The sequence below is a fragment of the Physella acuta genome, unplaced genomic scaffold (genome assembly GCF_028476545.2).
Source record: "Physella acuta isolate Inbredline_101_S28 unplaced genomic scaffold, ASM2847654v3 ptg000834l, whole genome shotgun sequence".
NCBI lineage: Eukaryota > Metazoa > Mollusca > Gastropoda > Physidae > Physella > Physella acuta.
The window spans coordinates 200,765-212,613 of NW_026732352.1; the positions used below are offsets into that span (position 1 = coordinate 200,765).

General features: G+C 35.1%; 1 protein-coding gene across 3 annotated transcripts in view; it reads left to right on the top strand.

Moving 5' to 3' along the window:
• The window catches only part of LOC131951875 (tubulin-specific chaperone D), a 31,807-nt gene extending 20,495 nt beyond the window's left edge, over positions 1-11,312 (top strand). For all 3 annotated transcript variants that reach the window (XM_059314285.1, XM_059314286.1, XM_059314287.1), the window contains 12 exons: positions 526-666; positions 827-910; positions 1,077-1,178; positions 1,462-1,515; positions 1,997-2,135; positions 7,544-7,665; positions 8,402-8,479; positions 8,581-8,670; positions 9,101-9,188; positions 9,527-9,636; positions 9,839-9,923; positions 10,642-11,312. In XM_059314285.1, coding sequence (XP_059170268.1) covers positions 526-666; positions 827-910; positions 1,077-1,178; positions 1,462-1,515; positions 1,997-2,135; positions 7,544-7,665; positions 8,402-8,479; positions 8,581-8,670; positions 9,101-9,188; positions 9,527-9,636; positions 9,839-9,923; positions 10,642-10,650 — 1,102 coding nt within the window. In that variant the 3' untranslated portion in view covers positions 10,651-11,312. The remainder of the gene's footprint in view (positions 1-525; positions 667-826; positions 911-1,076; positions 1,179-1,461; positions 1,516-1,996; positions 2,136-7,543; positions 7,666-8,401; positions 8,480-8,580; positions 8,671-9,100; positions 9,189-9,526; positions 9,637-9,838; positions 9,924-10,641) is intronic.
• The last annotated feature ends 537 nt before the right edge of the window (positions 11,313-11,849 follow it).

Genomic DNA, 11,849 nt, shown 5'->3' on the forward strand with positions numbered 1-11,849 from the left:
CGTAGGTCATCCCTGAGTCCACCCAGCACTGATGAGTATCTGACTCATGTAAGGGAAAGTAAAGACAGCTGGGCATAATGCTGAAAACTTTATCCTTTTATATGCCAAGATCAGTCATCACGTGAACTCTACTTCATCTGTCTGTTCAAAAGGGTAAAACCATGTTGAGACATGATATCTCAGAACAAGATTCTTAATATTTCAGATTTGAAACCTCCAGTTCCCAGAAAAATGTGCAATTGGAAAACTGGGCACACAGAAAAAATGCGCAAATGCAAACTAATTATACTAATACACTTTAATTTTATCATATTTCGAGGAAATATGTTTTATTACGCCACAGTGCAGATGCAGTCACTCTTTGTTAATGTCTATAATTGCTCAATTTATGAAAACAAATATGTGTACGGTTTTCCATTGCACAGTTTTCCTGATGTTTCATTATCTGTACTTGTTATTCTGTAAAGAACTGATGTTTGTGTGAAAAGACTTGATATTTCAGTGAGTTTTCTCTTGATGTTTCAGTATCTGTACGACAGTTGGTGTTAGTTTTGATGGGAACCCAGAAGAGGTGATCTGTTCTCGCAATGTAGACGTCGTGTATCAAGCTCTGCTTCAGGCAATGAGGGACTACACCCTGGACAGTAGAGGGGATATTGGGGCGTGGTCAGTACTACACTTTTACCATTACCATTTTATTTTTAAACTTTGTAATATTAACATGACTTTCAAGCCATTTTGAAAAAAAATTTTGCTCGGTATATAATAAATAAGAGAAAAATATCTATAATTATGTAATAATTTAAGTTTTGAAATGTCTTATTAGGGTTAGAGAGGCATCTATGCAAGCACTTCATGATATTACTAGTCGTATTGTTAAAATTGACAGTCAACTTCTCTCCCCTGATATGTAAGTGAATACATATTTTGCTTTTATTTCATGTATTAGTGATGACATTGATTTCCTTTATTTGAATCCTTATTAAAATCACTTAATATTTTTTATATTTAAAAATTAATTTAAATCTGAGAAAGTTATGACCATTGTTTTTCATGTGTAGTTCTTTTTATTGCAGAGTCAGGCGTGTGTTTTGTTGTTTGATTCAACAAGCTGTAGAGAAAATAGACAGAACACGACGACATGCTGGGGTCTTGTTCAGTAATTTGCTGTACCACAAGTAAGCCAGTTAATAGCACAATTTTTGTTTAATTAGACTTACCAGCCAAGTGCAGGTGTTATTTAGCCAAATTTACTGCTGTCATCAGCTAACCACACAATTTTTGTTTAACTAGACTTACCAGCCAAGTGCAGGTGTTATTTAGCCAAATTTATTGCTGTCATCAGCTAACCACACAATATTTTATTAGTTTGTCTGTGAGGCGTTAGATGATTTCTATCTAAGACTTAAATACATTAGTTTCTGTTATTAGGTACTGACCTTGTTATATTTAATCCCCTAGGCCTGGGATTCCTCACATACCACAGGAGGAAGAAGTCAAGGCCATTTTTCCAGAGTAAGTTCCTAGTAAAATATAAGTGTTCAGTATCAAACATTGATAGACTAAATTATAGGAACCTTTATCAGTCGTTTATTTAGCTTGCAACTTTTGTTCATATAAGTGTCATGTACATTAATTTTAAATAAATCATAATTGTGTAATAATGTTTAATTTTTTTTATAGTCTAAAGTTAAAAACTAGCTTCAAGTAAAGTTATGAAATAATTCTATTTTTAAACCAAGTACAGTGTTTGTTCCTTGTAAATGGAAGTTATATTTTATCACTAAATACAATTTGTTTCATGAAAATGAAAGTTCTGTTTTTACAACAAAAAAGTTTGTTTCATGAAAATGAAAGTTCTGTTTTTACAACAAAAAAGTTTGTTTCATGAAAATCAAAGTTCTGTTTTTACAACAAAAAAGTTTGTTTCATGAAAATCAAAGTTCTGTTTTTACAACAAAAAAGTTTGTTTCATGAAAGTTCTAACTTTTTTCAGATCTCTAGTTAAAGTAACAAATTGGGCAGCAGAAGCTGACACATATCCCATGTTTTCTAAACTGCTAGCACTACCACAATACACATACAGTGTTTTGCTGGGGTTGGTGGTCAGTGTAGGTGGGCTCACAGAATCTCTTGTAAGTATTGGCAACCAAGTATTTGCTTTGATTCTGTCAAAACATCTATAAAAATAGAAGCAATATCACTCTCAAGCCACAAAGAGATTGTTTGATACATTAAAGCAATATTGTTTTTAGTGATTGTAAATTGCTTAAAAAATATGATGCAAGTTAATTTATGCTTGCAAGTTATTTTTATTTTTTTCTGTTTGATATTGTGGATTTATGGGAACAATCATTTTCTCAGATCCAACTAAATAAGTTATTTTATATATGTTGTACTGAGTTAATATTTTAATCTATATATATAAAGCAAAGTGGTCGGGTGCCCGATAGGGCACTTCCCGGCGCCGCAGGCGCGTCAAATTTGGCACTAAGGTGCCTTATGGCGATAGAACACGAGGGCCGGTGACGGTTCGGCAAAAAGTCTACGGAGCGGGGGTCAAAACTGACCTCGACTGACCGGCGCCTTATATGGGCTATATTACGAAAAAAAAATTCCTCCGACGACCCCCCTTGAAATTTTGTGAGGTGGTAGGAGAACACCTTGGGGTGTCACAAAAAACTCGGCATATCTGGGAAAACTTCGTAAAGGGGTCAAAACTGACCAGTTGTATTTCCCTATATAATCTTTGTATTTTATGGGAAAAACAGAGGGTCATTTCAACGCAGACTTTAGGGTACTTAAGCTCAGTATAACTGGCTAATTTTTTGCATGCTCCTAGGTCAATGGCTTGACCTTTAGGGAAAACTGTCGGTTACACTCAAAGCCCTCGACGAGGGCTAAAAAGTGACCGCGAGTGAAATTCTCTTTATATGAGCTCTATTACGAAAAAAAAATTCCTCCGACGACCCCCCTTGAAATTTTGTGAGGTGGTAGGAGAACACCTTGGGGTGTCACAAAAAACTCGGCATATCTGGGAAAACTTCGTAAAGGGGTCAAAACTGACCAGTTGTATTTCCCTATATAATCTTTGTATTTTATGGGAAAAACAGAGGGTCATTTCAACGCAGACTTTAGGATACTTAAGCTCAGTATATCTGGCTAATTTTTTGCATGCTTCTAGGTCAATGGCTTGATCTTTAGGGAAAACTGTCGGTTACACTCAAAGCCCTCGACGAGGGCTAAAAAGTGACCGCGAGTGAAATTCTCATTATATGAGCTCTATTACGAAAAAAAATTTCCTCCGACGACCCCCCTTGAAATTTTGTGAGGTGGTAGGAGAACACCTTGGGGTGTCACAAAAAACTCGCCATGTCCGGGAAAAATCGGGAAATGGGTCAAAACTGACCAGTCGTATTTCCCTATATAATCTTTGTATTTTATGGGAAAAACAGAGGGTCATTTCAAAACGGATTTTAGGGCACTTACCCTGTTTACATCTGGCTAATTTTTGACATGTTTATAGGTAAATGGCTTGACCGTAGGGCTGACATGTCGGTCTTACTCAAAGCCCTCGACGAGGGCTAAAAAGTGACCGCGAGTGAAATTCTCTTTATATGAGCTCTATTACGAAAAAAAATTTCCTCCGACGACCCCCCTTGAAATTTTGTGAGGTGGTAGGAGAACACCTTGGGGTGTCACAAAAAACTCGCCATGTCCGGGAAAAATCGGGAAATGGGTCAAAACTGACCAGTCGTATTTCCCTATATAATCAGAGGCGTATCCAGGTTTTCGTTGTAGGGGGAGCGAAAAGAGCAAAAAAAAAGGCGCCGAATTTTTAACACGTTCTATATACATGTATTTTATATATATATATATATATATATATATATATATATATATATATATATATATATATATATATATATATATATATATATATATATATATATATATATATATATATATATATATAATTACTAGCTGTATGTCATTACTTCGCTTTGATGTAAAATAAATTGAAAGTAGCACTCTGAAGAAATAAGAAAAAAACACACAATGTAGGCCGCCAAAACAAACATTGTATCAATCTAAACAAAAAAGCAAACAAAATATACACACACTACAACCAAAAACAATGAACGTTACACAATCTGTTTTGTAATTCTTGTAAAAAATTTCTTACATAGTAATTCCTGGGAAATTATTTAAGACAAGTGAAATAGGGGAAATAATTACTCTCTTAATATAAATATGTATATATCTATACATTTAATTATCAATGTCAATACAAATAAATAATTAGTTTAGAATTATTTAACACTATTCGTATTAACAAAATGTTTTTGTCTATAATCAGAATTAAATATATCGTCATCATAAATGCTAAAGTGTTACAGCATAATGAAAGTTTTTGAAATCAGAGTTGGTATAAAACCACGCTTTTCGATTAAAAAGATACACATTCGGAATAACAGCCTACATTTAACTAAATATCGGTCTTTTAGTTCAGATCATATATTTTTTAATTTACTACTGCTTCTTTGTGTTCCTTTAAGATTATTTTTTAACATAGTGATAGTTATGGGTTAGATCACTGTATTGCTCACACACCTTTTTACTGTCCGGTCACTTTAGGTCAATTATCCCACCCAGTGTATACCTAGGTGTGACATTAATGTCGCTCTACACAATTGTGGTGGTGAGGTGTGGGGGGGGGGGAGAGATAACCAACTCAGAGTGAACATAGCGTCAGTTTTTAGATGACTGTTCTAAACATACATATATATTACACATTTATACTGATTCAGAAATATATTTAAATAAGTAGCAGTGGTATTATGACAATATTTTTTTTTACAGAGGGGTCCATGGGGGAGGAGGGTTGTAACCGTTTCATATAAGTTGCAATCGTAATCACTATCGCCCAAACTGTAAGAATACTACTACTTCATCGTGATGACGTTGTTGACCGTGTCAAAATATCCCCACCGCTACGCAGTTCGCCCATAAGTAAATTTAAATAGACGTAAACGTAGACACTACTAGACTAGTACAATAATGCTTAATTGCTGCATGAAAAGAAATCTTGTGATTCACATAGATGTGCCGACCAAAAATATTTTTTTAACAATTATTGTTTAAAACTTTGAGTTTAAAAAGTTTCCAAAAAGGCGCCACTTTGCTGAAAATGGCCAGAGGGGGAGCGGCCGCTCCCCCTGCTCCCCCCCTGCGTACGCTACTGTATATAATCTTTGTATTTTATGGGAAAAACAGAGGGTCATTTCAAAACGGATTTTAGGGCACTTACCCTGTTTACATCTGGCTAATTTTTGGCATGTTTATAGGTAAATGGCTTGACCGTAGGGCAGACCTGTCGGTCTTACTCAAAGCCCTCGACGAGGGCTAAAAAGTGACCGCGAGTGAAATTCTCTTTATATGAGCTCTATTACGAAAAAAAATTTCCTCCGACGACCCCCCTTGATATTTTGTGAGGTGGTAGGAGAACGCCTTGGGGTGTCACAAAAAACTCGCCATGTCCGGGAAAAATCGGGAAATTGGTCAAAACTGACCAGTCGTATTTCCCTATATAATCTTTGTATTTTATGGGAAAAACGGAGGGTCATTTCAAAACGGATTTTAGGGCACTTACCCTATTTACATCTGGCTAATTTTTGGCATGTTTATAGGAAAATGGCTTGACCGTAGGGCAGACCTGTCGGTCTCACTCAAAGCCCTCGACGAGGGCTAAAAAGTGACCGCGAGTGAAATTCTCTTTATATGAGCTCTATTACGAAAAAAAATTTCCTCCGACGACCCCCCTTGATATTTTATGAGGTGGTAGGAGTGTCACAATAGGGTGTCACAAAAAACTCGGCATATCTGGGAAAACTTCGTAAAGGGGTCAAAACTGACCAGTTGTATTTCCCAATATAATCTTTGTATTTTATGGGAAAAACAGAGGGTCATTTCAACGCAGACTTTAGGGTACTTAAGCTCAGTATATCTGGCTAATTTTTTGCATGCTCCTAGGTCAATGGCTTGACCTTTAGGGAAAACTGTCGGTTACACTCAAAGCCCTCGAAGAGGGCTAAAAAGTGACCGCGAGTGAAATTCTCTTTATATGAGCTCTATTACGAAAAAATTTTTCCTCAGACGACCCCCCTTGATATTTTGTGAGGTGGTAGAAGAACACCTAGGAGTGTCACAAAAAACTCGGCATATCTGGGAAAACTTCGGAAAGCGGTCAAAACTGACCAGTTGTATTTCCCTATATAATCTTTGTATTTTATGGGAAAAACAGAGGGTCATTTCAACGCAGACTTTAGGGTACTTAAGCTCAGTATATCTGGCTAATTTTTTGCATGCTCCTAGGTCAATGGCTTGACCTTTAGGGAAAACTGTCGGTTACACTCAAAGCCCTCGACGAGGGCTAAAAAGTGACCGCGAGTGAAATTCTCTTTATATGAGCTCTATTACGAAAAAAAATTTCCTCCGACGACCCCCCTTGATATTTTGTGAGGTGGTAGAAGAACACCTAGGGGTTTCATAAAAAACTCGGCAATTCTGGGAAAACTTCGTAAAGCGGTCAAAACTGACCAGTTGTATTTCCCTATATAATCTTTGTATTTTATGGGAAAAACAGGGAAATTTTAACACAATTTTTAGGTTACTTAATGTCTGTACATCATGCTAAGTTTTTGCATACACTACTATAGATGACTAGGCCGTATGGAAAAACTGTTGGTCAGACTCAAAGCCCTCGACGAGGGCTAAAAGATGATCTTGAGTGAAATTCTCCTTATATGAGATATATATATATATATATATATATATATATATATATATATATATAAATAAATTGACGAACGATCCCCTTAATATTATGTGACGTCGTAGACCGACCATGGAGGGTAACAAAAAAACTTTATTCCCGTCGGAAACAGCCATTATAGTCGTTAAATAAGTTCATATAACGTAATTTCTTATATAAGCAAACAATATAAGTAAACAATGACATACGTCATACGTTCAGTTTTCAAGGGAGGTAACGTTTTTAAAATTATTATTTTTCAAATAATTGTATACTATTTTAAACAGAAACAGAAAATGACGAAGTATAGCATTTGTTTTAGTACAAAATTAAGTTGTTAATTTAGTTAAGTATGTTAATTAAATTAATTAATTAATTTCAAAAGGCAATGTAATATAAACTATGAGATATACTGTTCATGAAACCTGTGTAGTTCTAATTCCATTTTAGTTATACATTGCGTACTTTCCAAAAATTCGCTACGCATCTGCATGTAAATGACTAACAAAAACATTTTTTCTAAAGTTAGCATTACTGTTTAAATTAAACTTATTAAACTTATTAAAGCACTCCACACCCAATCCATCGCTAAATAATTAAGTATGCAAATTCTCAAATGCCTTTTAAAAACCTAAGCGAAGCTAGGCAGTATGCCTAGTTGTACCATAAAAAAAATGTACAACATGAGTGAAAAAAAGCAACACTTAATTTTGTTTGTCTTGGATACAGGTCAAATTCTCCAGTGCATCTCTACAAGATTATATCAAAAGTTTATTACACAACAAAACAGCTTTAGAAGGTTTTATGAAAGTTTTACTCACAATTTTTAAAGACCATCAAAGGGATGACAGGTGAGTTTGTTATAATAATTAGTGCAGTGAATTCTGGATTAGTGGATTACTGGGTGGGATGGGTGCATTAAATGCTTGATTTGGGGATTACTGGGTGGGATGGGTTCATTGAATGCTGGATTAGTGGATTACTGGGTGGGATGGGTTCATTAAATGCTGGATTAGTGGATTACTGGGTGGGATGGGTTCATTGAATACTGGATTAGTGGATTACTGGGTGGGATGGGTTCATTAAATGCTGGATTAGTGGATTACCTGGTGGGATGGGTTCATTGAATACTGGATTAGTGGATTACTGGGTGGGATGGGTTCATTGAATGCTGAAATAGTGGATTACTGGGTGGGATGGGTTCGTTTAATGCTGGATTAGTGGATTACTGGGTGGGATGGGTTCATTGAATACTGGATTAGTGGATTACTGGGTGGGATGGGTTAATTAAATGCTGGATTAGTGGATTACCTGGTGGGATGGGTTCATTGAATACTGGATTAGTGGATTACTGGGTGGGATGGGTTCATTGAATACTGGACTAGAACAGGACCAACAAAAGTCAATTAATTTGAAGAGTATTGAATGACGAAGAATATCTTTGCCTATTTTTCCACTGTTTATTATTTAACAAACTGGCATCTTCAGCATTAAGCTGCAATTTTGCTATCAAATATACTCCATTTCTAGGGTATCCTTGCCTTTAATTAGGCTGCAAGTATAATGTCAAATATTTTCTATTTCTAGGGTATCCTTGCCTTTAATGAAAACACTGGACCATATGCTGTCATGGGGCCTTTTGGAGAATCTGTCTACAGACAATGAGTAGGTTTTTTTTTTTAAATAACACAGGACTTGTACTAGATTCAACACATTTTAAGAACAAGGGAAAACAAAATCCTGTAACTATTTTCTTGTGTACTTAGGGAATCTGTGCCCAACCAGATAATTGAGCTAATCAAGACTGAGGTTCATAAATCTGGCAGTCCACAGAAACTGATGGCTGGAGCAGATGTGTAAGCCATTTTAAAATTTATTTTGTAAATCAAAACTATCAGAAATAATCTGGATTTAACAAGTTAATAAAATTAAATTCTTCTGCAATATTCTTTTAACTTAGAGTTACCTTCCTTTACACGAGAAATGCCTTTCAGGCTTGGGTTCTATCCCCTAGGACCTCTAAAAATTTAATTTGGATTCATATAGACATTTATAACCATTCAGACTTAAAAATTTTTTCATTCAAGTGCTCTCCCCTTTAACTAGAGTACAGTGGTTTTTTTCTTCAGCATTCTTTTTGTATGAGCTTAGAGAAAAACAAATATTTGAAAGGTTTTCAATTTTTGGCAGTTTATGAAAGTTTATTTAGTGTAAGGGAGATTATGTTTGTTTATTGGATATAACCATCTATATAGTTATCTATATATTCTCTCTATTCTCTTCCAGATACTGTGGTTTACTGCAGTTCCATGGAGCACCAAGGACCAAATGTTTGACACACCTCATGATATTGTTGTGTCATAAGTACCCAAGGGTGAGTTGGTTATATCATAAGTAGGCTACCCTAGGGTGAGTCGGTTATGTCATAAGTACCCAAGGGTAAGTTGGTTCATAAGTACTCAAGGGTGGGTCAGGTCTACCTAGCCTTTCGTTATTGTGGATGACATTGACGTGTATATTTTCTGTTTTAATTAATTGTATGTTAAAATCTACCAAAATATTACTATTTATTCTAAACGTTGTTCTTCAATCTACTTGAAATGAAACTCTTTAATTTACAAGCAAATGACATTTTTTAATCTACTGGATATTTTACTATTTAATCTATCAAAAAATCTATTTAATGTAGCTTTTGATCTTATCTTGATGTAGGTAAGGAAAACAACATCAGACAAGCTGTATGAGGCATTGCTGACCTATGAGGATGTTGTTTCTGAGGAAAACACGACAGAGATCATGACTGTCTTAAGTGAGACCAGTTGGTGAGTTGACCCAACCCACTAAATATACTTTCTCAGAGCAAAAGGTCATGCAGGGGAGACCACTCTAAAAATTAAAATAAAACATTCATCCCCAGCAGTATAGAATGGTTATAATATTTTAGAATAACATTCCACTTGTGAACTTGTATTTTGAGTTGTGACCTTGACCAGTGTAAACTTTGACCTTTTGATTTTTGTTTAGGGATGCGTTGGACATGGCAGATATCAGGGACAAGCGCAACACCTTGTGTGACCTTCTGGGTATTAAACGTCCAGTTTTTCTCAAGGTAAGGACAGGGTGGAAAATATTTTTATAGATTCTGCATAAAAAATACACTGTTTACAATATAAATGTAAGGTTCTTTTTCTAACATTAAAACTTAGCTTTCAAATGTGTTTTTTTATTTATGTTTATGGTTTTTGTTTCCTGTATAAAGACTTACAGTCAATACCATTAGACAACCATGTAATAAACTCTGTTAGATAGTGTAGTGGTCTGACTCTTGTTACAAGTAATGACCTGTGTTAGATCAATAACCCATGTTACATTTATTGACCCTCTATGCAAGTAATGACCCATCTAATAACCCATGTTACTTCTGTTGACTATTGTTACAAGTAATGACCCTTATTAGATTCAATAACCTATTTTACATCTTATGTCCAGTGTTTCATTTAATGGCCTTTGTTACATTTAATGACCCTTGTTACATTTAATGACCCAATTTAGGCATTATGATCCTTGTTATATCTTATGACCCATGTTGCATTTAATGACCCATATTAGACATAATGACCCATGTTACATGTAATGACCCATGTTACATGTAATGACCCATGTTACATATAATGACCCATATTACATATAATGACCCATGTTACATATAATGACCCATGTTATATGTAATGACTATGTTACCTATAATGACCCATGTTATATGTAATGACCCGTGTTACATACAATGACCCATGTTACATATACTGACCCATGTTTTGATGTTCCAGAAAACATAACCCTTCTGGCACCTATGAACCAATATCCAGCTCAGCAGCTGTTGTGTGTCTATTGTGTGGAGCCATGAGCAAATATGAGCAGAGCTGGTGAAATCTTCAAGTGACCAGCCCTCTGTGTCAAATGTTTATTGGTCGAATTTAAAAACTAATACAAAAAACTCACAGGCTGTCTGCATTAAATCATTTTAAAAAAATCACAAAATAATACAAGTTCAGCAATGGACTAGTAATCCTATCTAGTCTGACCAAGATTTTATTTATTTGCTGATTTGCATAGGTTAACTCTGGAGTTGTTTCTTTGATTAAAAATTTCAACTTTTTAAATTTGTTAGCAAGTCTGTCTTTGTGCTGTTTTGTGTATGGCCAAATCCCATAAACATTAGAGTCAAATGTTGAATAGGTGCTATATTGAATGGTGATTTACTGCTATGTTGAATGGTGACCAAGTATGGTGTCAAATAGGTGACTCATTGCTTTGTACAGCCAAGTCAAATGGTGACTCAAATGGTGACTCAAATGGTGACTATGTGAAACATCTGTCTGTGATAACTAATCCAAGTTTTTATTATGTTGTGAGGGAAACAAATTTTTTGACAGAATTGAATGAATGGCTTCCCTAATTTGCTGCTTTTTAAAAATTGAATAAAAATTTGGTATATGCATTTTATCTGTTGTATTATTTTTTTAAAAGTGTATGCGTTGTTAACTTCCTCTTGAAGAACAGTAGAAGAAAACAACAAATTTAAAATAAAGTTATACTAATCTTTTGAATGCACTCAATATAAAAAAATAATTAAGAAGCATCCTTCTATAGAAAAAGCATTTCTAGCTAAAAATATATAAGAGTAAGAGATTTAATGAGCTCGATATTCAAGATTTTAAGATCCATGATTAGAACACCAAACTCTGCCTAATTTACCACCCATCTATCCTCACGACACAGTGTCCTCCCACCCAGATATTCTGTGGTGCCAAGAAACCCATGGATGTGGAGCTGTCCCATTGAGCTGGGCTCTTCACTTCTAGGTTATGTTTTCATCTCTCGGCTTCAATTTTATTCCAGCTTCTACTTAAAGAGAAATAAATATTGCTCCCTTTTCTCCTAGTTTTTAATTACCTGAGCATATATTTAAATATATTAGTTCTAAGTACCCCGTAAATTATAGTACGTCCAAAAAAAAACCCATTGTCGATTCGCC